This window comes from Hippocampus guttulatus, chromosome 1 (assembly GCF_054856545.1).
Source record: "Hippocampus guttulatus isolate MCC_2025c chromosome 1, RoL_Hgut_1.0, whole genome shotgun sequence".
Taxonomy (NCBI): Eukaryota; Metazoa; Chordata; class Actinopteri; order Syngnathiformes; family Syngnathidae; genus Hippocampus; species Hippocampus guttulatus.
In genome coordinates this window covers 10842288-10869778 of record NC_141261.1, presented here as the reverse complement: position 1 = coordinate 10869778, position 27491 = coordinate 10842288, and the positions used below count along the sequence as shown (strand labels likewise).

Genomic DNA, 27491 nt, shown 5'->3' with positions numbered 1-27491 from the left:
AAGTTCAGAATGGTTCACTTACATGCAGACACATTTTCAGAAAAAAGTCAGAAAATAACATTTATTTGGTTGCTTTATTACACCCTTAATGGGTGGGCAGGCACTCCAGAGACACTAAAGGTCCCAGCTACTTAAACAAGTACTTCTCTTTTATTATTTATTTTGTAATTATTTCACACATTACAATACTATAGATCAGCGACCAAGAGCGCAGTGCCCACGGGCACCAAGGACCACATGAGTAGCCCGTTAGGCCTGTTCTAAAAATAACTCGCCAATGATCCATCCATCCATCCATTTTCCACCGCTTATTCGGGGTCGGGTCACGGGGGCAGCGGCTTTAGGAGGGAAGCTCAGACCTCCCTCTCCCCAGCCACTTCTTCGAGCTCTTCCTGGCGGATCCCGAGGCGTTCCCAGGCCAGCTGGGTGACATAGTCTCTCCAGCGTGTCCTGGGTCTTCCTCGGGGTCTCCTCCCGGTAGGACATGCCCGGAACACCTCACCAGGGAGGCGTCCAGGAGGCATCCGAATCAGATGCCCGAGCCACCTCATCTGGCTCCTCTCGATGTGGAGGAGAAACGGCTCGACTCTGAGCCCCTCCCGGATGACCGAGCTTCTCACCTTATTTCTAAGGGAGAGCCCGGACACCCTGTGGAGAAAACTCATTTCGGCCGCTTGTATCCGGGATCTCGTTCTTTCGGTCACGACCCATAGCTCGTGACCATAGATGAGGGTTGGGACGTAGATCGACCGGTAAATTGAGAGCTTTGCCCTTTCGCTCAGCTCCTTCTTTACCACGACAGACCGATACAACGTCTGCATCACAGCAGACGCTGCACCGATCCGGCTGTCGATCTCTCGCTCCCTCCTGCCCTCACTTGTGAACAAGACCCCAAGATACTTAGACTCCTCCACTTGCCAGTGATGTGATTGTGATTTCCTAGGAATGTTGCAGAGGTGATCATTTGAAAATGTAAACACCTGCAGAAATTTACTTAAATAGTATCGAAAAGTGTTGCATATTGACCTTCATCAGTTCATGACCTTGCTAAATTGTTGATAATTATTCATTTTTGTGAGAAATCATAAGTCTGTCTTCGCAGATGGATTTAACTCCGAAAACAGTAACTCAAATCAACAGTGGCTCTTTGCATTTTTGCACACTCCTGTGGAACAATAATACCGCAAGGATCATTGTCGCTCCACTGTGTACATACTTGAACAATTGTCATTGATCAATATTCCACAGCACCAGACACGTTAAAGCACTCAAGGACTTTCTGCACACTTGCAGTTGTATTACAATTATTGCTGCAGTTTAATCTGTGTGAAAATGTTTAGAAATTAACAAAGAATGAGAAAAATGTTTCTACATTGCTGTTCCTTAGTGTGTTATCTGAAGTTGACCTCGAATGAAAGGTTACTGTGACCGTGTGTGTGTGTGTGCGCGCCCGTGCGTGCACTGCTTGTTTACTAATATTACATTGATGGTTTTACATTATAAACAATCGTGGTTTGTAAACATTTGATTCAAAGTCCCAAGAAGATTTTATAAAAAGCTTACAATCGCACAGCGCCCAATCAATTCTTTGATCCCTTTTACGAGGAATCTTCTCGCTCGACCTAGCCACATCCAACATGGCGACAATGACGCCGCACAAATCTGTATTAACGCGGCATCTACGTTGGCTATATCCTTGTAAAATTCCACCACTCATTAGGATGACGTCAGCCCCAGCAGCCATTTTGTTAGCTAACTCCGGAGGTAGCCGGTGGCGCGTGTAGTTGCTAATTGCGTGCATTGTGCGTAGCAAAGGTTGAACTTCAGTTCCATCGCCGTTTTCCGAAATTTTATTTATACCCCAATCACATTGATTTGACCGCAAGACCGTAGGTAAGAAGACTGCGTTTGTATTTGTTGACTGCGATTCCACAGCAAGAGTGGACGCTCATTCATTTTTCAAGCCCTGTCGAGTTTGTTAGCTTCGGTAGCTACAAAGGAGATAAGTGACGCTTTTCGTGGCCCTCGCAGCTGAAGAAAATCAAACGTTCGAGCATTCACAGTTGTACGAGTGTCGTCGTTCGGCAGTTTTTTGCGTTTTAATTTGCTTCAGGGGGGAGCAAATTCGAAGAGTGATCTCAAGCGCATTCTTTTGCGTGTGTAGCTTCCTCGTAGCGAGGTAGCATCAAGAGGCTTCAAGCTGGCTACCGGCCTTTCAGAGAACATGTCCGAGTTGTACATTCGGGTGGCCGAGGATGAGAACGAGGAGCCGATGGAGATCCCGTCGGAAGACGACGGCACGGTTCTGCTGTCGTCGGTTGCGGCCCAGTTTCCAGGGGCGTGCGGGCTCCGCTACAGAAACCCCGAATCCCAATGCATGCGCGGAGTTCGGCTTGTGGAGGGCGTCCTGCATGCTCCGGAGAGTGACTGGGGAAACCTGGTCTACGTTGTCAACTACCCCAAAGGTAAGGGCGCGTACATAACAGTGCTGGATTTGCCCAATGCATCTTTATTTATATACCGCTAATGACGATAATTTTAAAAAGGGCTCATGTAGTAAATCAACGTTGGCTCCCAAAGAACTTGTCGAAATGGTAAGATGTTGTACTACACCTATTTACATTGTCTGTTTTTGATGTCAGACCAAAGCAATAATTGATGCAAAAGCATTTCTTTGACATCAAACAACTATGTCGGACTGAGGGGGAGGCGCTTCATTTAGTCAGGCGTAGCTTTGACTAATGGAAAAGGAGCTTTCCTGACATTGTGCAGTAATTGCAGGTAGTTGCAAATTTTTGGGGGTTGGTAGGTGTCAATTACACTCAGGTTTTATCTGTTCCTTATGTCCTATTCCTATAAAGATGTGTATGAAGGTAAAATGAATACAGTGGTTAATTTGGCCTTTTGTCATCTAGTGGAAGAGCGTTTGTTTCTGCCTGTCACTGTACCTAACTGGCTTGGACGAATCAAAGGGCATTGTTTCGCGAACAAACATATTTTTCAGATCAATGAAGTAAAATTAGGTCCTTTTTGGCAGCGGGTTGGGAATCGCAGGTCTGGATAAAGTCACAACATTAAGCACACTTGCTAATACAATAAACTTGTGTAGTAATACAGTTCACAACTGTTGTCATTTTAAAGCTGCCATTTTCCTTTTCTCACTAAATCACAGCCCGTTTTAATAAAAGACCAAAAAAAAGTTTTTTAATTGCCTTTAAAAACACATTTATATCATACATTTAATAATAACTACACATACACATAGGTGTTCAAAGTGCCCTTTGCTGACTGAGTGCTCTTGCTTGCGTCAAGGCAAAATTGCCGATGCACATCGTATGTATTGCAGGTGTGTACATTTGTCATTTATTGGTCCGCCGTGCTTGTTCATCCTCATAGCAACACGTCTTATTCTGCAGATAACAAAAGAAAGATGGAGGAAATAGATGCTGCCTCGGCCGTCAAAGTCAAAAGGGGTTATCAGAAGACATCAGATCTTATTGTTCTCGGCCTGCCGTGGAAAACCACCGAACAAGACCTGAAAGAATATTTCACCACATTTGGAGAGGTCATCATGGTACAGGTACTGCAGCCATCCAACTCAATGTAATATTTACAACGCTGTGCTCAAGTTTTAAGGTACAAAGTTGTCTTAATGGCCATTTTCACCACAGTTCGTCGGAGTTAAACTACAGTAGGACACATCCGCTCCGCAGAACTGCATAAACGACAAAACATTTCCAGGGAAGATCCCCTTTAAATTCCCGGATGGTGCCGACCGCGCCCCCCGCCGCCGTGCTCATGTACATGCCAGGCAGTCGAAATCAATCAAATAATGAGCTTATGTGGTGCTTGTTGACTTAATCCCCCCCCCCCCCCGATCAAAAAAGTTGAGGAGCTTCTGATTTGCTTTTCTTTCTTCGACACAAAGTCTTTTGCAACATGCCTCTCTTTTCTTCTGCGCCATACTGATAGACTTTTATAACAGATGACCCGCATGCAATGCAAGAGCCGCAGGGGTCCACTAATGCGAAATTTGCCGGAAATAGACGAACGGAAGTAAAACAATTATGGCGCAACTCAAGTGGATATGTCATCGATTTGCGTCATGATGTCCGCGCGTTGCCGTTTAAATCGGGTTATTCCAATACAGGAGTAACTATCCGCTCGCGCGTGTTATTCCGAATGTTGAAGAAATTGGAATTTCGATCTTATCCCGAATATTGCCGGAATGTAAAGTTATTGCCATGTAGTGACCCCACCCACAGCTCACTGTTGATGTCGAACCCTTTAATGGCACCTTTTATTCTGGTTGTCTTCATCCACCAACCAGGAACTTGCCAAACAGACAAACATGAATATGCCGTTGTCCAATTTTAATTTGACTTGGCAGTTTGGCTGAGTAACATTTTAACCATGTCGTGTTACTATACGCTTGTGGTTATTGCCAATCGTCCAGGCCGTTTCATTCTCAGGGCATTGAATTGATCGCAACTGGAATGCTCCATTTCTCGTCGATATTTCCCCTCTCACCTGAGTTGGCTTCACCAGTTAATGCATCAAGTCTCGATTTAGTTGGTTTTGTGCCCCAACATTTTGCGTTCCAAGTTGGAGGCATGCCCCACCACCACGAATCGTTTCATTCTTCACAAATACAAAATGACAGTTTGAGGCCTGTCGCTCAACAAGTCCTTGGGTGGAAACTCTATGAATATTCCATTCGTTTGGAAAATTGCAATTATTACAGCAGTTCTGAAATAACAAAGGAGTGCGCAGCCAAACACGTTTGCCCTGATTTGGAACTTTCACTTTGGCAGTCGGGAGAGTTCTGGTGACCAAGGAGCAACCTTTTGTCTGTTCCAGATCAAGAGGGATGCCAACACTGGCAACTCCAAAGGATTTGGCTTTGTGCGTTTCACTGAATATGAAACCCAGGTGAAAGTGATTTCTCAGAGACACATGATAGACGGACGATGGTGCGACTGCAAGCTCCCTAATTCAAAGGTATCAGTGAAACTTCAAAAAAAAAAAAAACACCCACCAAGTGGAATGTTTACGACTAATGTGTGGATGTCATGAATGCGCAGGCAGATGCTTACGCTGTAAGACTGAATAGATGGGCTGCCATGTTTACATTTTGTCCCGCGCGAATGGACGGACAGGTGTTTACTTTCACTGTTACCTATGCATGTGCTGGCCGGCCAGGCGTTCCCTGATGAACCCATGCGGAGTCGTAAAATCTTCGTGGGCCGCTGCACTGAGGACATGACCCCCGATGAGCTGCGGCAGTACTTCATGCAATACGGAGAAGTCACAGACGTCTTCATCCCCAAGCCGTTCCGGGCGTTCGCCTTTGTCACGTTCGCCGACGACCAGGTATGGCCGACCACCCGTCCATAGGGAGCGCGTGAGCTCCGCCCCCCCAAAAGGCCGGCGTGACGCCTGTGCCGGTTTTGCGTCCTCAGGTGGCCCAGGCCCTGTGCGGAGAAGACCTGATCATCAAGGGTGTCAGCGTGCACATCTCCAACGCCGAGCCCAAACACAACAATAGTAGGCAAATGATGGAGCGAGGGCGCTTTGGGGCTGGCGGCTTCAGTCAGGCGTACGGCGCGAGTCGCGGCGGGCTGGGCGCGGGCGGCGGGGGGAAGGGCGGGGTCAACTTCAGCGCCCTGGGCCTCAACCCAGCTATGGTGGCGGCCGCCCAGGCGGCGCTGCAGAGCAGCTGGGGCATGATGGGCATGCTGGCCAACCAGCAGGGCATGAGCACGGCGGCGGGGGGCGCGGCCGCCACCACCCGGGATCAGACGTACGGCTCCACCAGCACCAGTTACAGCAGCCCCTCCACAGCCAGCCTGGGCTGGCCCGCGGGCACTAACTCGGCCTCAGGCAGCGGCTTCAGCTCTGGCTTTGGCGCCTCCATGGAGACCAAGTCTTCCAACTGGGGCATGTAAATAAGTAGGCGGCGGTTGCGTTGTTGGCCTAGGCCAGGGCTCGGGTCGCGCCGTCAAAATTAGGAAAAGCGTTTAGTTGGAGGTTTTTGTCAGTTTAGCGTGGCCCTCGGAGACTGTACTGAAATTTCAAAGTTGCCCAGCCCTGGTCTAGGCTCATCTGGTAAGTACTCTTAAAAAAAAAAAAAAAAAAAAAAGCATTATAAGAAAAAAAATCTGCCTTTTTTTGTTAACCAGTCGAAATGTGTGTGACACTAGTCAGGAATGGTTTTAGTTAGCTACTTTTCCGAAAGTGACGTGCATGCACCGTTGTTTGTAAGCGTGCGCGAGTACCTCTCAAGTGGGCTTGATATCCTTGTCTCGTGTATGCATTGCATTTGTATTTCATTTCTTTTTGAAACATTTTTTCCCCTTCTGAACTGATCTGATGGAAACGCCTTGCCGACCGTCTCTCCTGCAGTTAACCAACTGTTTCGCACGCTCCCGGGAGGAAGCGCCTCACTGGCGGCAATGTTCTACAGATCTCAGTATCACGTGTAAACGCTTTGCCATCAACACCACACAAGCTTCACTCTGCATTTACTGTGCTCCACGGTGGGTGTCACCTTCTCATTTCCTCTCCCTTTGTCGTGGACTTCTTGTCTGAGATCGATGAGTGGAAATTGATGTGGAGCGAGCGAACGAACGAGTGCAACGTGAACGAAAGCACGAGTGAGCAGAGACTGCTTGGATTCTGGTTTTTTCTTCTTTTTTTTCCTTTTTGGAAGGCCTGCGAGAGTTGGACGAAGCAGTGGCTTTTGTACGAGTGTTGTGTGTCATCACAAGGACATCATTTGCAAGCCCAAGTAGTCATTTTAGAAGGCAGTTCCAAATGCTAAGACTTTGTATCCCTCTCAAGCTGTCCTCTCGATGTCCAGTTCAAACTGAATTGTGTGTCTGCCTGTGTGCTTTTTCTTTTCTGTGTTACCTAGGCAACCTCTGTGTGTGGACATTTGACTGCTGCTGTTTGAGCGTTTGAAAGTGTGCTGACGACATGACAAATGTTTGATATGCTCCTATTGAAAGTTTGAGTTTTGAATGAGGGTTTCCCCCCCACCCCCATCCCTATGTTTTGTGATTTGAATCTGAAATAAAAGGAGAATTTGACTAGGTATGATGCACTCTTCACAGTGACTTCTTTCCCCCCCCCCCGTCCATTAATCGAACTGCCAACGCTTTAATTCACATGTATAGGGGCCCTCGGACACGGAACATCGGAACCAGGAGTCACTCACGGGGGGGACTTGAAGACCGCGGAAGAACCCACAATGGAATTTCTACACGAATGCCTTAAATCCGGAGAAGGATCTTCATCTTCATCCCGCCCGCGAGGAACCTCGGACCATCTAATGTTTAGTTGGCCCCACGTCACACTGACATCTTCCAAAACCTGTCCCATTTATTCTAGCAACAGGAAGGTGTGTTTTTCTTTTTGTTTCATTGTACAGTCCAATTTGGTGCGCACAAATTGTGCGCGTGAAAAGAATCACATGGACAACGGACACCATCTAGTCTTGTGGCAAAATAAATGCTTTTGAGTTGTTCACCTGTCGTCTGTCATTGGAGATGAAAAGCAAATTTATTTTTACAACACTTTAAGCTCCCTTTATTCTGAGCCTGTTCTTTGTGTCCATTTCCATTGCGTCATTCTTTATTTTGATACCGTTGCTGGTGACTCGGGTGTCTTTAGTGACCATTTTGTGTGCTTGATGCTGGCTGCTTTTTAAACGTCCAGGTCAGTTTCCTTTGAAATCCTTTGATGTTTGTTTTGCGAAAACTAAAGTTTCAAGATGGAAATGTTTCCTTCCAGGAGATTAAATTTCAAACCTAATTATTGATTTATTTCATCATTTTCCCATCTTAACTGTAGTCCATCCTTTCGTGGATATGTGCATTGATGGTTGTTTAAACATAGGAATACTATTTCAGTAAATGTACCGTGACGTGTGTACTTTGGACGTCTTATTTTTGTCCCCCTCAAAAATTGCGGACAAAGGAAATGTGCATAGCCAAGGTTGGGGATGAAAAAGAAACGGTGGCGACACCTAGTGGAGAATTGAGACTTCATTTAAAAATGGTGGATAGTTATTTTATTGCGTGGGTATCCACCGCACCGAATACGTTTGAAAACGTTTTGGGGAAAACATGATCAATATGCGAGGATTCCCGCCCTCAGAGACCATTTTCTATTTCACGGAATTTACATCTAGACGTGTAAAAACAGCTTTGGCCTGCGCACCTTACATTTGAAGTCGCCGACTTTCTCAAGTGGGCAAAAGTATTGGAACACGACTGTTTCAGTTGCTCAGGTGTTGCCTCTTAGATTGATTGCTTTAAGCTTCGTGCTTGTGGGATTTGGGCGTCATCTGTGAAATTCGCATTTGCTGTTAAGCAAACACGAAGACCAGAGAGCTCTCTGTGGAAGACAAGCACACCATTTTGAAGCTGAGAGACGAGAAAATCAATGAAAGCGATTGCGCAAAGCACTGGGCATAGCCACTACAACAATTTGGGGTGTTCTGAAGAAAAACAAAATGACTGGTGTACTGAGCAAGCAACAGACATCGAACAGAAGGGTACCAACAGCAGGTGTTGAGAGTAACATTGTGAGAGTTGTGAAGAAACACCCAAAGCTACTCCGTGACATCGCTGATAACCTCAACCAAAGTGATGGAAAGGCCAATGAATAGAGAAAAGCGGATCCTCCTCTGATCCAAAACATACACGGCTTGTACATGTTTTGGAACGACCATGTAGAGTAAGGTGTTTTTAGCCGAAAAAAAATGACCATGAATAGTAAGGCATTTTTAGCCGAAAAAAACGACCATGTATAGTAAGGCGTTTTTAGACGAAAAAAACGACCATATATAGTAAAGCGTTTTAGCCCAAAAAAATGACCATGTATAGTAAGGCATTTTAACTCGAAAAAAACGACCATGTACAGTAAGGCGTTTTTAGACGAAAAAAACGACCAGGTATAGGAAGGCGTTTTAACCCGAAAAAAACGACCATGTTTAGTAAGGCGTTTTTAGCCGAAAAAAAAGACCATGGATAGTAAGGCGTTTTTAGCCGAAAAAAAACAACCATGGATAGTAAGGCGTTTTTAGTCGAAAAAAACAACCATGTGTCGTAAGGCGTTTTTAGCCGAAAAAAACAACAACCATGTATAGTAAGGCGTTTTTATCGGAAAAAAAGGACCATGTATAGTAAGGCGTTTTAACTCGGGGGGGGGGGGGGGGGAGACCATGTATAGGAAGGCGTTTTTCGCGGAAAAAAACGACCATGAATAGTAAGGCGTTTTTAGCCGAAAAAAAAGGACCATGTATAGTAAGGCGTTTTTAGAGGAAAAAAACGACCACGTATAGTCAGGCGTTTTTAGCCGAAAAAAATCGACCATGTATAGTAAGGCGTTTTTAGCCGAAAAAAAACCTACCATTTCGTCAGGCGTTTTTAGCCGAAAAAAACGACCATGTTTAGTAAGGCGTATTAACCCGAAAATAACGACCATGTATAGTAAGGCGTTTTTAGCCCAAAAAAATGACCATGTATAGTAAGGCGTTTAAACCCGAAAATAACAACCATGTATAGTAAGGCATTTTAACTCGAAAAAAACGACCATGTAGAGTAAGGCGTTTGTAGCCGAAAAAAATGACCAGGTATATGAAGGCGTTTTAACCCGAAAAAAACGACCATGTTTAGTAAGGCGTTTTTAGCCGGAAAAAAAAGACCATGGATAGTAAGGCGTTTTTAGCCGAACAAAAACGACCATGTTTAGTAAGGCGTTTTTAGCCGGAAAAAAAAGACCATGGATAGTAAGGCGTTTTAACCCAAAAAAACGACCATGTATAGTAAGGCGTTTTTAGCCGAAAAAACCGACCATGTATAGCAAGGCGTTTTCAGCCGAAAAAAACAACCATGTCTAGTTCGCCGTTTTTAGCCAAAAATCACGACCATGTGTCGTGAGGCGTTTTTAGCCGAAAAAAAACCAACCATGTATAGTAAGGCGTTTTTATCGGAAAAAAAGGACCATGTATAGTAAGGCGTTTTAACTCGGAAAAAAAAACGACCATGTATAGGAAGGCGTTTTTCGCGGAAAAAAACGACCATGAATAGTAAGGCGTTTTTAGCCGGAAAAAAAGGACCATGTATAGTAAGGCGTTTTAACCTGAAAATAACAACCATGTATAGTAAGGCATTTTAACTCGAAAAAAACGACTATGTATATATAGTAAGGCGTTTTTAGTCGAAAAAAACGACCATGTATAGTAAGGCGTTTTTCAACGAAAAAAAACAACCATGGATAGTAAGGCGTTTTTAGCTGAAAAAGATGACCATGTAAAGTATATAGTAAGGCGTTTTTAGTCGAAAAAAACGACCATGTTTAGTAAGGCGTTTTTAGTCGAAAAAAACGACTATGTATAGTAAGGCGTTTTTCAACGAAAAAAAACAACCATGTATAGTCGGGCGTTTTTTGCTGAAAAAGATGACCATGTAAAGTATATAGTAAGGCGTTTTTAGCCGAAAAAACGACGGTGTACAGTAAGGAGTTTTTAGCCGAAAAAAAAAACGACCATGTATAGCAAGGCGTTTTTAGCCGAAAAAAAACGACCATGTATAGTAAGGCGTTTTAACCCAAAAAACGAAAATGTCTAGTCCGCCGTTTTTAGCCAAAAATCACGACCATGTGTCGTAAGGCGTTTTTAGCCGAAAAAAAAACAACCATGTATAGTAAGGCGTTTTTATCCCAAAAAAAAAAGGACCATGTATCGTAAGGCGTTCTCAGCCGGGGGGGTTTTACGGCTAAAAACGCCAAAGTGCACATGGTCGTTTTTTTCGGCTAAAAACACCTTACGGTGTCTTGAAAGACGGAGGATACTCACCAGCGATGGAAGGAGCATTTCATGGAGCTCCTGAACCGTCCGACATGTGCAATAGACGGCTTCCTCGAGCCTGTCCCCCAGCTCCCCGTGCAACACTGGATGACGGAGCTGCCGACTCTCCGGGAGATCTCCGGAGCCCTGAGGAGGATGAAGAAGAACAAAGCTGCTGGAGTCGACGACATCCCCGTAGAACTTTTACAAGCTGGGGGTGCACATCTCCTCACCCGCCTCCACACCTTCATCCTTCAATGCTGGGTCGAGGAGACGGTGCCTGGGGAACTGAAGGACTCCGTCATCGTCACGATATTCAAGAAGGGCGACAAACTCGACTGTGGAAACTATCGTGGAATTTCCCTGCTGTCAACCGCTGGAAAACTCATTTGTCGTATACTGGCCGACCGACTCACCTGTCTCGCTGAGCGGGTTCTTCCGGAGTCCCAGGCGGGCTTCCGTCCAGGAAGGGGAACCGCGGACATGGTGTTCTGCGCCAGACAGCTCCTGGAGAAGTGCCGGGAGCAGCGTAGGGAGTTCCACGCCATCTTTTATGATCTGGCCAAAGCGTTTGATTCTGTGCCCCGAGCAGCACTCTGGAAAGTGCTGGAACGTCAAGGCTGCCCCCCCAAATTCATATCCCTCATCCGGATGTTTCACGACGGCATGAAGGGTTGCGTCCTGACTCAGGGCGAAATGACTCCCCCATTCCCGGTTCGGACCGGAGTCAAACAGGGCTGCACGGTGGCGCCGACGTTGTTCTGCCTTTACATCGCCGCGCTCATCCACCACGTCACCCCTGTCCAGGAGCACGGAATCACTCTACGCTACAAACTGAAGGGTCGCTCTTCAACCTCAGCCGTTTGAGGAGCAGGCGGGGGACCATGGTCATGACCGTCAGCGAACTCCTATACGCTGATGACAATGCTGCGGTCTCCAACTCCTCCGGGGGCCTCCAGCTCATCGCGGACGGCTTCGCCGCGGCGTACAGGACCTTTGGCCTCTCCGTCAACACCAAAAAGACAAAGACCCTCCACCTGAACCATCGTCCACCCCAAATCACCATAGACGACGAACCCATCGAGCAGGTCTCGGCGTTCCCTTACCTGGGCAGCATTATCCAGGAGGACGCCGGCCTCACGGAGGACCTCACTTACCGTATCCAGGCAGCCCACACAGCCTTTGGACGCCTCGGTCGTCGGGTCTTCAGGAATCACGCCATTTCCACCAACACGAAGATCGTGGTGTATAAGTCTGTCGTCCTCCCGACCCTTCTCTATGGCGCCGAATGTTGGACCCTCTATCGGAGCAGCATCAAGAGGCTCGAGAGGTTCCACCAAGGACGACTCCGATCTCTCCTCAACGTCTCCTGGGAGGACAGAGTGACTAATAATGAGATCCTCACCCGGGCTGGCCTCACGAGTATCGAGGCCATGATCACCCTGGCCCAACTGCGGTGGGCCGGCCACGTGCAGCGGATGAGCAACGACCGTCTCCCGAAGCAGCTCCTCTACGCGGAGTTGCTGGAGGGCACCCGTCCCCGCGGTGGCCCGAAAAGACGATTCAAAGACCAGCTAAAGGGTCATCTTCAGCGGTGCCGGATTCCCCCGGCACAGTGGGCTGACCTGGCCGCGGATCGGGCGGCCTGGCGTGGGGCTGTGCGGGGCGGGGTCCGGGTCCTCGAGACTCGACGCGTCGCTGCGGAGGAGGACCGGCGAGCGCGGAGGAAGGAGAGGGCCCGGCAACTGCCCGGCCCCCCAACCCACTTCTGTCAATCCTGCGGGCGGGGCTTTCGGGGAAGACTGGGCCTCCACAGTCATCGGAGACACAAGCACCAGGAGCCGTCGCCTTGTCCTGGGGGCCGCATTCCTCGATAACGAGGGCCTTCACCGACCGACCGACCGAAAGGCGCTTATAAATAAAATGTATTATTATTATATTATTATTACTATACATGGTCCTTTTTTTCATCTAAAAACGCCATACTATTCATGGTCATTTTTTTCCGGCTAAAAATGCCTTACTATATACAGTATATACAGTACATGGTCGTTTTTTTCGGCTAAAAACGCCTTACTATACATGGTAGTTTTTTTGGGTTAAAACACCTTACTATACATGGTCGTTATTTTCGGGTTAAAATGCCTTACTATACATGGTCATTTTTTTTGGGCTAAAAACGCCTTACTGCACACGGTTGTTTTTCTTCGGCTAAAAACGCCTTATTATACATGGTCGTTTTTTTCGGCTAAAAACGCCTTACTATATATATACATGGTCGTTATTTTCGTCGAAAAACGCCTTACTATACATGGTCGTTTTTTTGGGTTAAAACACCTTACTATACATGGTCGGTTTTTTTCGGCTAAAAACGCCTTACTCTACATGGTCGGTTTTTTTTGGGTTAAAAAGCCTTACTATACATGGTCGTTTTTTTCGGCTAAAAACGCCTTCCTATACATGGTGGGTTTTTTTCGGCTTAAAATGCCCTCCTATACATGGTCGTTTTTTTCGGGTTAAAACGCCTTACTACACATGGTCGTTTTTTTTCGAGTTAAAATGCCTTATTAAACATGGTCGTTTTTTTCGTCTAAAAACGCCTTACTCTACATGGTTGTTTTTTTCCGGCTAAAAACGCCTTACTATATACATGGTCGTTTTTTTCGGCTAAAAACGCCCTACTATACATGGACATTTTTTTCGGCTAAAAACGCCTTTCTATATGTGGTCATTTTTTTTCGGCTAAAAACACCTTACTATACGTGGTCGTTTTTTTTCGGCTAAAAACGCCTTACTATACATGGTCGGGGTTTTTTTCGGCTAAAAACGCCTTACTATTCATGGTCGTTTTTTTCGGCTAAAAACGCCTTACTATACATGGTTGTTTTTTTTCGGCTGAAAACGCCTTGCTATACATGGTCGTTTTTTTTTCGGCTAAAAATGCCTTATTATACATGGTCGTTGTTTTCGTCGAAAAACGCCTTACTATACATGGTCGTTTTTGGGGGTTAAAACACCTTACTATCCATGGTTGTTTTTTTTCGGCAAAAAACGCCTTACTCTACATGGTCGTTTTTTTTGGGGTTAAAAAGCCTTACTATACATGGTCGGTTTTTTTTTTCGGCTAAAAACGGCTTCCTATGCATGGTCGTTTTTTTTTCGGCTTAGAATGCCCTCCTATACATGGTCGTTTTTTTCGGCTAAAAACGCCTTACTCTACATGGTCGTTTTTTTCGGCTAAAAACGCCTTACTATATACATGGTCGTTTTTTTGGGCTAAAAACGCCTTACTATCCATGGTCGGGGTTTTTTTTTTTTTTTTTTTGTCTAAAAACGGATTACTAGACATGGTCATTTTTTTTCCGGCGAAAAACGCCTTACTATACATCAGGAGTCCCCAAACTTTTTCCTGTGAGGGCCACATAACTTTTCCCTTCTCTGGTGTCAGTTTGTAACAGAAAAAGTGTGACGATCGTAGGGGAGCTTAAAAAATGTATTGTTTTCCAGAAAGCCACACATAACCAAATAACCCTTTCCTGGTTCTTTACAGAAAAAAAGTCAGGAAACAAATAATAACACTATTAATGAAATAAATAATAACTAAATAACCCTCTCTGAGTTCTTCACAGTAAACTTTCCTCCAGTAAACTATTTCGGATAATACAAGACAAAAATATGAAAAATAAGATAACCGATTCAACTGATTAGCACATGTAGCGCAGTATGCAAGTGCACAGCCTTTGCAGATATATTTCTTTCACCTATAGCACACAGTATGTGTTTTACAGGCCTTCTTTTGAGGGCAGAACTGGCATTTCTTCTTCTTACTTGCCCTTGCTGGGGAAGTGGCTGTGGAAGGTGGATCATCAGGTTTCTCAGGAGCTCCTGTACATTTTGTTCTGCATGCCTGCCTTGTTGGTTGTATGCTGCTGAGGACCATGTTATTTTGCCATTTTTTGAAAGGAAAGTCTTTCAGCTTCAGGGATTTCTTCTTGTTCTGAAGATGATTCATCATATTCTGGGTTATATTCCTCCCCATCTTCTTCTGATACATCCTCTACTTCCTCTTATGAATCAGTTGTCTTGCAGGACAGCAGAAAAAATCAGCTCTAGAGCCTCTTCAATGTCATAATGCACACTCATGGCGTCAGCACAGAGAGAATTCGGAGTCCTGTCATCTGTAGCACCTTTATAGCCCCTTGAAATCCACAAAAAAAGAGTTCTGCCATCTACGAGAACGCCACCTATCTTGTCTTGTTTATGTCTGCTACTGTCTTGTTCACGTGTTCTACTAATTGATCTGAGACACAACTAAAACACTGAAACATCCTATGGTGTGTAAATAACTTTGTGACCTTGATTTCAACCCTATTTGCGTCATGGGTCATTTTGACCCGAAGACCACCTTTGTACTTTTTTTTTGTACAGCTTCCATGGAAATGTGAATAAAAACAACATTTCAATTTTTCTGCAGTTGGGGCCAATCTAGGAAAAGTCATAAAATTTCAAGTTAAAAAATTATCATTTAGGGCAGTGGTGTCAAACATACGGCCCGCGGGCCGGAACCGGCCCGCAAGGAGGTTTGATCAGGCCCGCAGGATCATTTAAAAGTGAAAAAATGCATAAAAGACACGGAATGAATATTTTTAATGATGTGCAATTCATGAAATATCCGCTAGGGGGACACACTGTTTTGATCAGAGAAAAAGACAACCTTGTTTTGATCAGAGAAGAAGACAATACCAGCCTCAGTCTGTCACTGAGACAGACCCAACACAGCAGACGCTATCAAGGATATGTGAATACTTTATTCTTTACACATATTATAGCACTCTCCTTAGTTTGTAAGGTGTAGGCAGGGATTACATTTAGAATTTATATGCTCGTGTAAATGGTTTTAAAAATTCCTTTCTTTATAAATCTTGTTTAATCTTAAAAGTGCATTACTATATTTTTCAATAGCAATTACTTGTTAAGGTTTGGTGCCTTTGTACATTCAATGGGATCAGCTGCAATGCATATATGTGAATGATAAAAGTAAATTGCATATTTGTCTAAGGAAATCTAAGGTCCTTCATGTAATGTTTTGTAAAAAATATATTAATTAAATTTCAACATTTTCCTAGTATTCTTGTGCTTCTTTAGACCAAAACAAAGGATATACATATTATTTTGGTTATTTACAGCAGAGTATGGTGTCATTTTTAATGGTCCGGCCCACTTGACATCTACCGAGGCTATATGCGGCCCACAATGTGAAATGAGTTTGACACCCCTGATTTAGGGGGTTTTTGGGGCGTTTTTAACACAGTGACTGGTCATTTTGACCCGAGGACAACAGGAGGGTTAGAGGGCCGGGCCAAATGTGCTGATGGGCCGTATCCGACCCGCGGGCCGTAGTTTGGGGACCCCTGCTATACATGGTCATTTTTTTTCGGCTAAAAACGCCTTTCTATACGTGGTAATTTTTTTTCGGCTAAAAACACCTTACTATACGTGGTGGGGTTTTTTTCATCTAAAAACGCCTTACTATACATGGTCGGTTTTTTTTCGGCTAAAAACACCTTACTCTTCATGGTCGTTTTTTTCGGCTCAAAACACCTTACTATACATGGTCGTTTTTTTCGTCTAAAAACGCCTTACTATACATGGTCGTTTTTTTTGGGCTAAAAACGTCTTACTTATACATGGTCGTTTTTTTCGTCTAAAAACGCCTTACTATATATACATGGTCGTTTTTTTTGGTCGAAAAACGCCTTACTATACATGGTTGTTTTTTTCGTCTAAAAACGCCTTACTATACATGGTTGTTTTTTTCGGCTAAAAACGCCTTACTTATACATGGTCTTTTTTGGTCGAAAAACGCCCTACTATACATGGTAGGTTTTTTTCGGCTAAAAACGCCTTATCATACATGGTCGTTTTTTTGTTTCGGCTAAAAACACCTTACTATACATGGTCGGGTTTTTTTCGACTAAAAACGCCTTACTATATATATATATGGTCGTTTTTTTTCGGCTAAAAACACCATACTACACATGGTCGTTTTTTTCGGCTAAAAACACCTTCCTATTCATGGTCATTTTTTTTCGGCTAAAAACGCATTAAGTATGTTCCAATACTTGGATGCTCTGTCCGGAATTGTTTAACACATCTCGCTGTAACAGCTGCACCTGTGAATGTTTTTCTCGAATTCATCTTTTGCTGAAAACTAAATTATTCGGTATACAACCAACACAAAGGAAATGACCTTGCCGTTCCAGTCATTTTGAAGGGGGCAGTACACGTTTGAAAAAAAATACAAAATTCATTATAAATGAGACAAACTACAATTCTCTTGTTTCAAACTGTATTGTTACACATATATTAACTTTGATTGATTTAGTTTTCAACCTCATCCAAATGACCTGGACCATCTTTCTGCCTTAAGAAACACATGGCCACTCAGAACAAAAATTTGCCAACTTGTGGTACAGCAGACTCAATCTCGCTTGGGCAGTCATGACAGTTGTGGAGGCCATTTCTTTGTCTCATGTTCAATCACTGCAGTCCGCTGACTGCCCTTTTCTCTTTACTGTCCTTCACACATGATTCAAGACTGAAGTGATAGTTTGTTGCGCCCAAAAAGTGGAATACACTAACAGTTGAACGAAGAGCAGTGAAAATATTTGTTTGGGCAGTGACCATTAGGAGACACACACACACACACATTTGTAAGAGAAAGTGCACCGTAGTGCAGCAGATCATTAGGAACCGAGGAGCCTTCTGTTAGTTGTCCCCTCATTTCGAACTACACATAAACACTTGTGAATCCTGTGAGTAAGGAGCATACAAGCTAATTATAAAGGGATTGAAATCTTTATTTAGCCTAGTACAGTTCAGTGCAACGTTTTAGCTTAAATCCAGTGTTAATACTGGCGGACCCCGGCCTAAGTCTGACAGTGTAGCGAAATGTATTATACAGTTGGAATAAGAAGTGTCACAAAACGTTGCTGATATGAGTTTATGAGTTAACATGATGTGGTATGGGTGTTCTACTGGTGGAATGTGTAACATATTTTCTTTTGCACTCTGCGTTTGCCACCGTTCTTGTTTGAAGTCTACGCCGCCGTTCTTCTCGCTACGCGTTGTAGGAGGAAGATGAGACGTTTCCACCGTGGCCCGTCCAGTTGGTGTGGATAAAGCGGCCCGGCTGGGACAGCAGCTCGTATGTGTGAGCTCCGAAGTAATCTCTCTGAGCCTGAATGACAACAACAAAACAGCACTGACACAGGGCGCAGACCTACGCCGCAGCTTTTCAACTCTAATGAACCCATCCATCGAGTTTCAATAGGGTCATGGCTGCGCTGAAGCGTAGCGAGAGGCAGGGTAAAAATCGGAGCTGGTTGCTACCCAATCGCATATGAACACATTCAAATCTATGAGCAATTTAGAGTCTTCAATGAACCCGGTGAGCGCGAGAGAAAATTATTGAATTGGACTTCATTGTATTTTTTTTTTTTTAACTTGCATTCAAACAACAAATTCAATGTAGTCTATTCCAGTAGAGTCGAGCTGTTACCTGGAGCAGGTTGGCAGGCAGCATCTCGTGCCTGTAGCCGTCGTAGAAGGACAGAGCGGTGGTGAAGCAAGGCATGGGGATGCCACGCTGGACGCCCGTGCTGACCGCTCGACGCCACGACTCCTAAAAATCAAATGCAAAATCGCACTGCGATAAGAGACTACGCCCAGAATTTTAAAAGCGGCGACCGCGTCTGCTTATCACCACGCGAAGAATATCCCTCCAGTCAAACCGACAGAAAAGCTGGTTCACACACTCGTTAGATTGGACGCGATTTTTAACGGCGACGAACCAGAATGCTGCCACTTCAGCTGTTACTGGGACCAGGAAACTTGACCACATCACAGTGCACCTAAAATCTCGACACTGTCTTCGGGAAAGGCAAAAAAATTGATTTGAAAGAAAAGAGTTGGTCTGGTGTCAAGTTAGGGTTCTCACCCCAAAAGAAGAGACGGTTTTTGTCATGAGAGAAGCTTGACATCTGAAAGAAAAGTCCTCATCCACTGTGAAGATTCTAGTTCATAGAAAAGAAGGTTCTAGTCCAAATAGATGATTCTAGTTGGGAGAGAAAGTTCTAGTCTTGAGACACGACTAGTCTCCAGAGAAGATTCTCATCGCAAAAGAGTATCCTAGTCCAGGGACCTGGTTTCGGTCTTGAAAGAAGGAACTAGTCTCGAATGAAGGTCAAGGGCTGAGAGGTTTTTCATCCCGAGGGAAGAGAGAAGGTTCAGGTCTCGAACCCGTGACGGGGAGAAAGTTAGAGAGTAACGAATGTCGTCTGGTATGTTGCTGTGAAGCTAAATAAATGGCAATGCTATGCTCCTACAGTACCAAATGCGGTCATACGGTCTTCTTATCTGTGGGGCGAGCCAACTTAATTAACCCATTAAGAATTCATGATATATTTCTGAATCATATTGCTATTTTTCACTTGATCACAAACTTGCAAGATTGTGTGCTCAAAGAGAAAACATGACTGAAATTTGGGTTGGGAGTAATCGGTGCATTTCGTTTTTGGAGAACTCTATCCGGGGATAAGCGAGTCATGAGTCCGGGCTCACGTTTTGATTTTGAAAGATTGCAACGGTCAATCAAGCCAGAATGTCACAAGTTGCTTCACTTCACGCAAAAGTGGAAATTGCTGTCGTGCCGAGCACGCCGCTCTTGCGTAATGGCGCTTCCTCATACCTGACACTGTAGCACAGCATCACTGAAGAAAGGGTCTAACAACAAGCTCTGCAGCTCGGCGTCCCTGTCGAACGCCTCCTTGATTTTGCCGAGGAACACGCTGAAGGGAAGGAAACGCACGACTTAAGAATGAGAAAGTCTGGCCAGGTTCCTCGTTAGCATTATTCACATCAGGTCCAGGAGGGCGTCGCTTACCTGCGGATGATGCAACCTCCTCTCCACATCAGAGCGATGGCGCCGTAGTTGAGGGACCAGTCGAATTCTTTGGCGGCCTGGCGAAGCAGCATGAAGCCCTGCGCGTAGGAGATGATCTTGGAGGCGTACAAGGCCTGCAAAGACACCGCTTGCTTCATCACACTGGTCAACAAATGTTGGCATTTTTTTCTTCTTCAAATCATTCAATTCAACATTTCTAGGTGTGGGTGTGTGTTGGGGGCGCGGGGCTTTTGCTGAAAGTTTTTGTGTGGTATCACTTATAGAAATTCTGGTCCATCTTCAAATTAGATTTAAACATGATTTCGTTATGTCTCGCTGATAGAGAAATCTATGAACAAAATTGTATCAATAAGTTTCGGTTACCGGTAATTTGGGCCTGTCTGGACAAGCTCAGCGCAGAGGTGTCGGCCGTTTGAGTAATCACGTCAAAGCAAGGGGGGGGGGGGGGGGGGGGGGGCGAACAGATGGAAGAAGGCTTGATTCAATCATGGAGTGGGAATAAACAAATTGGGAACAAAGAGTTGTTGAATACCAAAAGACAGTTTGGGAACAGCTGTCACGCCCAGGTGGACATTTGTCATCAGCAAAGTCTGTGACTTGTGTATTCAAGTAGATCAGATCACTACCGGGGACGCGGTATGCAAATCTCTGGGGCAGGTGTCTTTCTTGTATTTTGCAATAAAAGTTGGAACCGGCGGAGAGGGAGCCGAGTGCGTATCATCGGAGCAACTAAACCGTCGTTCGCTCTCAGAGATCCGCTCCCGCCGATATTGAAGACAATTTTCCCTGTGTGCCGAGTCATTTCTTCAACTTTCTGACACTCGCAGTCAGGGAAACTCCTCTTCCGATTGGATAAGCTCACACGGGAAATTGCCAGCTGTTTGCCCAAGCCGACGCGTCGCAACATCCTTGATGTTTTCAATTTGCCACGGAAAATGCGACCTATTAGCACAAATGCAACATCGTTCATAAGAAGTGCTGAGTAGGCTGAAGTATTGGTCATGTAATGTAGATGCCGATTGATTTCCCCCAAATATATATGAAGTACTACGAATTGAATATCACATCACATTTATTAAATGTTTTTATTGTGGTTGCAGTGTACTGCAAAATGAGTTCTGCTCTTCCTCATATTTTCGAGGTCACCCAAATACTTGCTACAACTCTTAAAAGTGAGAACTACAACCGCAATAGTAAAACTATTTACAAATACGAATTATGAATATGGTTGATGCATGCAATGATTTAAGAGCTCATGTGAAGCAATCCAGACAAAAAAAAAAAACAACAACCTGAATTAGCTTTGTAACTTTTGTTTTTGGTTTCTGTGTGGCGTGCTGACACAACAGCGTGCGTGCTATGCGCTTGGGTCTACCTTCCTGATGTCCTCCAAGAAGGCGGCCTTGTCACCACTGAACGCGACTCCAGCCGGGCCCGACAGGCTGCGGCTGGCCTCCACCCTCTCGTCTTTCAGGGAGGACAGACACCGGGCGAAGACGGCCTCTCCTGAGAAGACGAGAATGCAAGACGGTGTCGAGCGCGTGCACACAAGTTATGTCAACTTGCAAAACAGGCTATTGAGGAAGCAGGAGATGAAGGCGGAAAGCGTGCTGCAATTCCGTCGCTTACGTTAACGTCAAATCGCTTGTGTCCAACGGAAAGCGCTTGAAGTCGCTTCAAGGCTTCAACAAAACATCCCCCGTCTGATGCGTCAGACCCCCGTCTCAGATGTGGACAGAGACTGCAGCCACACAAAAGGCCCAAAACGATTCTTATCCTTGACAAAATTCTCCGTTTAAGTGCTTTTTTTTTTTTTTTTTTTTTTTTTATCTTTAGGCTGCAAATCACACGAACGGTGACTAAAGATTGCGTTCAATTAATATCATTGCTTTTGGTTGTTGTTTTACATTTTGAAAATGACTCATACAACTGAACTTATCTGTCAAGTCCAAATGAAATCCAATCTTTTCACCGTGTTAAAGGATCCTGGCGAGAGCAACGACTCTCAAATAGGGGAACGAGTACAAATTGTGATATGCAATAAATAAAGAAATAAAATACAAAATAAATAAATAAAAATCACTGAGTACACTTTTTTTGGTTGCCCGCCATATGTTAAAGCACAGCGCTACTGTTCAATTGGCACAATTTCAGTGGTCTAATAAATCTATCAAGTTTTTTGAGTGACACTTCTAGTGATATTCTAATGATGGACATGATGGCGCCACTTAAAAAATGAAGGTGGGTATGAATGTTCGGAACCACTGATCTAGAGAAAACAGTGAGTAGAGGAGTAATAACTGTGTTGAATGAAGATTGATTTCTTTCTTTTTACTTTTTTATCTACCTTATTTTCTGTCAAATTATTACTGTATATATGTTTTATGTTCAATAAACAAACAAACAAACAACAAACAAGACATCACAGTGTTAATATCCGACTACTGGATGAAAAATGTTACGGTGAATTTGAGTCAGCTAATTTTTTTTTTCCGACCTATGAGTTTTGGTCCTTCGTTCACACAAAAACTGCAATCATAACAAATAAGGGATTCTTCGGGGGGGTAACTCTGTTCAATAACCCGAATTCTGGGCCACTTTTGCTATATTTTATGTATGGGTTGATCAAACTGAGGGTGAGGTGCAAAACTTCTCATGGGCTCGATTTCACTTTGGATGATGAAACAGAAAGCCGCAGCAGCATATGGAAGTGAGGAATGTCGGCACTTGCGGCGGAAAAAAGCCAACCTTGCAAACTGCAGCCGCATGTTGACCAGCGAGCTCAGCTTTTCACACAATTGTACCGCCGCCGCTGCTGCTGCTGCTTATCTCTTTCACTAAATCACACACGGCCATGTACTGCCCAACGCCAAGCGACAGCGCTGTTTTGGTAGTACAGCACGCCAAACGGCTTCGGTATGGCTTGTGAAAGGAAACAAATCTGTTGGGGCGCACCCATTCCTAAATCGGATGTGAAACAACATAAATCAACAAGTGGGTGCTTAACAAATGAATCAATCCATTACTCATTTGGCTACGTCGATTCATTTCCAATTTTGAAAATCCTCGGAATTTCAGCCTCTCAGATAGTAAGTATTCTTCGATTTCTGTGGCCCTCCATGATAGCGAATGGATTATCTTTGTGTTTTGTCCAAAGAAAACATTTGCAAGCATCTGCTTTTACTTTGGAAAAACAATGGGCAGCGTTTTACTTTTTACTTTTGACAGACCGAATCATCGTTTGCACATTTTCCCGCACGATAAATTTGAAATGGTCTCCTGTTTTTTTGTTTTTTTAAATAAAGGGATAGAAATGATTATTTATTTATTTATTTATTTTAAAATAAGATTTAAAAAAAATCGTATTCATTGATGAATAAAAAAAATAAAAATAAAAAACCAGATGAATTGATGATTTAAAGTCTTGTTCATGGCAGTCTAAATGCAAATCCTCACAGCTCGTTCATTTTCCTTCCTGACCTTCAGGTGCCACAGGTTTATGAAACTCGCCATGATCAGACGGAAGGCTGCCAAATCCCCCTTCGGTCACGTGAGATGAGCAGACTGCTCGAAAAGCCTTCAATCTTCTTAAGGGCGGCCACAAATCAAGTGCGTTCTCTGGAAACGGTTCTCCAACCTCCTCTAAAGCCGCTCGCGCGGCGACCGAGCGCCATTGAACAATTCGGTCGTGTCGTGCGGTCTTGCAGCTCATTTTTCGCGGGTTCCTGACCACAATTTGCGATTCCAGTTGTCGACTCCCAAGTGAATGGTGACATCATTTCATGTTATCTTCCACTATCTGAATATACTGTGTGTATCTCCAGTGGGGGCTTTTTTTTATTTTAAATATTGTTTTCATAAACAAATTTCATAAAGCTTACAGAGGAGGGTCTTTCTCCTGCAGAAATGGAGGCACAAAGGCTGGTGTTCATGAGGTCAATGAATAAGACTACAATTATCCCTGAAAACAGCCTTTTCGATACGTCCTGGAAAAAGATGAAACTCATAAAAAAAAAAAAAAGTTAAATATTTCTTTCTCTTGAGCCTTTCGTCTCTTTGTATTCTCCAACAGAGCAACCGCAGCCAAGCAATCGGCTCTTTGACAACAGCGCTATATTGTTCGGGGTTCAAGAAAATAATGAAGGTGGCCGCATTAACCAGTTTTCACGAGTGGGTCAATTTCTTTCTTTTTTTTTTTTCTGTTGCAGAGTTGGTAGGGTGTGAGGGTGAGTATGTCATACGTTTATGATTGTCTCGTGCAGTTTCGTTTCGTCATTGTGCGTGCGGCTGGCTAAAACGTCTGACTTCCTAATTTTTTGAATTGCGCGTCGAAAGAGATGTGACAAGACGCATTAGGCAATGACTAAGCAGCTTAATGAAAAAAGGAAAGGAACTATTTCCTTACCGATCAAAGTCACGGGCGTGCCGTACTCCAGCGCTGAAATAGCAGTCCACTTCCCTGTGCCTTTCTGTCCCGCACTGTCGCGGATCTTGGGCAACAGGTGCGTCCCGTCGGCATCTCGATACTTGAGGATGTTGGCGGTGATCTCGATCAGAAACGAGTCCAACTCGGTCTTGTTCCACTCGTTAAAAGCCTGAGAGGTTGAAAAGACAACGGGCGGCTGCGGTCGACTGGTGGAGATCGCTAGCGTGGCGGTCACACGCGAAAGCTCACCTTGGCCATCTCGTCGTGATCCATCCCGAGCACATCCTTCATCAGGTGATAAGCCTCACAAATCAGCTGCATGTCGCCATACTCGATGCCATTGTGGACCATTTTGACAAAATGACCCGCGCCCTCGTCTCCCACCTGCGCGGGGCGAAAGAGTGTCGCATCACCACAAATTGCGGCCACGCACGCCGCATCCCAAAAGTCAAGACGAGAGACTCACCCAATCGCAGCACGGCTCTCCCGTTCCCACCTTGGCAGCGATGCTCTGGAAGATGTCTTTGATGTGAGGCCTTTGAAAAGGAAGAGTAACAAGCGAGGATGGAGCAAATGAGAATCATCACAAATTTGACCAACACTGCGTGTTTGCGAACGGTCAGCGTGAAACCCTGCACGCTCGGAAAATATTTCCAAACGTCTCACCAGGCGTCTGAATGTCCTCCGGGCATGAGTGAGGGTCCGTAGCGTGCCCCCTCCTCGCCACCGCTGACTCCGCTGCCCACAAACAGCAAGTTCTTCTCTTTCAAACTCTTACAGCGCCGCTATGTGACACGCAAGCGGAGAGGCGCTCAGAGAAAAGCCTCAGATGAACGTTCACCACAACGTCACGTTCCTTACCGTCGTGTCTGTGTATTCAGAGTTGCCACCGTCGATGATAATATCTCCAGCCTCAAGGAGGGGAACCTGACACGAGGACAAGAACAGAATGAACTGAGCAAAAAAGCAGGCTTCAGGGACTGTGAAACGAGGGCAGACACCAACCAGCTTGTCGATGAAGTCGTCCACCGCCTGTCCGGCCTTGACCAGCAAGATGATCCTCCTGGGCTTCTTCAGCTTGGACACCATGTCCTCGAGTGACTCGGCGCCAATCACCTTGGATCCCTTTGCCTCTTTCTGCAGGAAGTCATGCACCTTGGACACAGTGCGGTTGTAGGCACAAACCTATTCAACAGACATCAGAAGACATTTATTTCCAATGGTGGGAAGTATTTGTTAGTGTAGATTTTTCAGGTCTTTGTACTTTATTTATTTATTGATTTATTTTTCCAATGTTTTACATTTGTACACATGCACTTTCCACTTCTTGTTTGGTTAAAATGGGCATTTTAGTAAGTTTTTTTTCATTGTCCCGGGTTATCAAAACGCACGCCGAATTTATATTACTTACTACTTTTGCACTCAAGCATATTTCAGAGTCTGTACCCAGTTCTGACTTTTACTTTTATGGGAGATTTTTTTTTTTTTTTTTTAGTATCTGTGCTTCTATTAAATTGTTCAGAGTGAACATATTTGCTACCTTCGATAATTCAATTCATCCTTAGGTAGTAGGCATCTGCAGTAGGTGTCAGAAAGACTTGATAATAACTTACAACAAAACCATGGTCATTCATGTTCATGATGAGGTTCTGGCCCATGACAGCCAAACCAATGAGTGCGATGTCTGCTCTGTGAGAAGAAGAAACAAACATAAACAACATGGGCCTAAAGTACATTTCATTATGCATTAAAATGGAAAGAAAATCATTTATTGGCAGACTCACATATCAACAAAAAAAGGGAGAAAAAGAAAGCGTTCTCTAAAAAAATAGACATATGTGTCGTCTAAATGTATGACAAGGAAGTGGATTCCCTAAATCTCATCTCACATGTACTCCGACAATGACTAGCAAACAAGCTAAGCTTTAAATGCTCATTATTTAAAGTAACATGAAAAAGCCGAGAAAGTAGCGAAAAAATACATTTATATCTCTACAGCGCACTTGGCTTCCTCGTAAAAGATGGAAAGGGTGCAGATAACTTACTCAGGCATTGTGTTGAGTCTCGACGTTACCGTAAAATTTCCAAATGACAGACGCTCCTCTTCCTCGTTCTCCCCTCAGGTTCGTGGCTCCACCCCACCCAGACTATTAGCCAATCCAAGACCCTCACAACGCTGAATAGCTCGGCCACCACGAGAACTATGATTGGTCCAGAATGCTGAGGAGATATATTCAGTCCGTTATTGGTCAAATCTGCTGTCACTCATTTTACGTCACTCATTGCGTAAGCGAAGAGTTGAGAAATTGAAGCGAGTCTGATGATACAACTGTATTATTGTTTTTTTATTTCAAGCTAGTTTTCAAGTTTTTAAAAAAATATATACTATTGAGTGATGATTTACCACGTTCAGTTATTTTCAGCAGCAAACCGACGAATAAAAAACGTGATTATGCATCAACAACACAATAATAGTCTTTTTCGGTCAATATCCACAAATCTCTATCTTACCATTACAGGCGGCCTTTGTATTACTTATAACTCGAAGGAAAAGTCTGGAAAGATGCATCCCATGACTGTTAACAGTTTTAATTATGTCTGGAGGGATTATTACGGTATTTAAATCATTAAATCTCTTTTGTTTTTCCAGTTACATCTTGGTATTTGACAGTTTAACACATTTCTATTAGTTGCTCTGGAAAATGACTTGCACTAAAACAGCTGGGTGTCAATGTTGAACAGTCCTTAAATAGTGGGGCGCCACTCACATTTTCTTTCTTTTTGCCATTCAAGAATTAAGTGTAATTGCACATCCATTGGAGTAGGTGGCAGCGGTGTGCTCAAGTATTATTTTTTATTTCGGTGCGATGCAGAGGTGTGCTGATAACATTTTTATCGACAATTTATTGTCATGGTGGAGAGTTGGGAGAGTGCAAAGTTTTCTTTTTCCTAGTGGGGCGTTAACAGAAAATAATTGAGAAGCACAGAGTTAAAAGGACTTAAAGGTTGTGTTTTGCGCGTGAAAGGATATTTCAAGCTGGTCTGAGTCCAGCATTTTTCTTTTGTCATAAATTAAATGACAAGGTCACTGAGATGACACAGGGTGCAAATTTTCACATTTTAAGTCGCCACTGTTGGTGAATGTCGATTGAAGAGCATATTCTACTCAGAACAGGCAGAATACAATTATGGTTCTCAAAACCTTTGGCTCCAGGGACCCTTTACAGGGCAGAATATTTCCCATG

General features: G+C 44.2%; 2 protein-coding genes and 1 long non-coding RNA gene across 7 annotated transcripts; 1 reads left to right on the top strand and 2 right to left on the bottom strand.

Annotated features, from left to right (window-relative positions):
* Positions 1-1742: 1742 nt before the first annotated feature.
* On the top strand, positions 1743-7530 carry tardbpa (TAR DNA binding protein a). 5 transcript variants are annotated; one of them, XR_015100712.1, is made up of 6 exons: positions 1743-2465; positions 3417-3580; positions 4861-5003; positions 5190-5373; positions 5463-6539; positions 7179-7530. XR_015100712.1 is itself a non-coding variant. In XM_086109287.1 (6 exons), exons 2-6 carry the CDS (start codon positions 2225-2227, stop codon positions 5946-5948), a joined length of 1218 nt encoding a protein of 405 aa, XP_085965413.1. In that variant the 5' UTR covers positions 1744-1893; positions 2165-2224; the 3' UTR covers positions 5949-7096. The 5 variants fall into 5 exon arrangements, 4 of the variants coding, with proteins under 4 accessions (XP_085965430.1, XP_085965422.1, XP_085965403.1 ...); XM_086109287.1 differs by lacking the exon at positions 7179-7530 and having other exon boundaries at positions 1744-1893; positions 2165-2465; positions 5463-7096; XM_086109304.1 differs by lacking the exon at positions 7179-7530 and having other exon boundaries at positions 4861-5001; positions 5203-5373; positions 5463-7096.
* Positions 7531-10811: 3281 nt separating this feature from the next.
* Positions 10812-11657, bottom strand: LOC147210360 (uncharacterized). Its single transcript, XR_015102960.1, has 3 exons — positions 11272-11657; positions 11089-11202; positions 10812-11002 (listed from the first exon to the last, which is right to left on the bottom strand). It is a non-coding gene; the product is annotated as an uncharacterized LOC147210360 (long non-coding RNA).
* A 6037-nt stretch (positions 11658-17694) lies between these two features.
* pgd (phosphogluconate dehydrogenase) lies at positions 17695-26381 on the bottom strand. Its single transcript, XM_086109265.1, has 13 exons — positions 26292-26381; positions 25860-25935; positions 25252-25431; positions 25108-25173; positions 24913-25031; positions 24713-24782; positions 24496-24630; positions 24226-24415; positions 21196-21326; positions 19800-19933; positions 19605-19704; positions 18417-18539; positions 17695-18095 (listed from the first exon to the last, which is right to left on the bottom strand). Exons 1-13 carry the CDS (start codon positions 26297-26299, stop codon positions 17976-17978), a joined length of 1452 nt encoding a protein of 483 aa, XP_085965391.1. The 5' UTR covers positions 26300-26381; the 3' UTR covers positions 17695-17975.
* Positions 26382-27491: the final 1110 nt, after the last annotated feature.

What these genes read in the sequence shown, in the direction of transcription:
- tardbpa (XM_086109277.1), top strand. Translation starts at nt 2,225, where the DNA reads ATGTCCGAGTTGTACATTCGGGTGGCCGAGGATGAGAACGAGGAGCCG. An exon ending in AAGCTCCCTAATTCAAAGGT is followed by an intron (nt 5,004 to 5,189) that starts ATCAGTGAAACT and finishes ACCTATGCATGT; the next exon opens with GCTGGCCGGCCAGGCGTTCC. An exon ending in TCACGTTCGCCGACGACCAG is followed by an intron (nt 5,374 to 5,462) that starts GTATGGCCGACC and finishes TTGCGTCCTCAG; the next exon opens with GTGGCCCAGGCCCTGTGCGG.
- pgd (XM_086109265.1), bottom strand. An exon ending in TGAATGACCATGGTTTTGTT is followed by an intron (nt 25,432 to 25,859) that starts GTAAGTTATTAT and finishes TCTGTTGAATAG; the next exon opens with GTTTGTGCCTACAACCGCAC. An exon ending in CTGAATACACAGACACGACG is followed by an intron (nt 25,032 to 25,107) that starts GTAAGGAACGTG and finishes CGTGTCACATAG; the next exon opens with CGGCGCTGTAAGAGTTTGAA.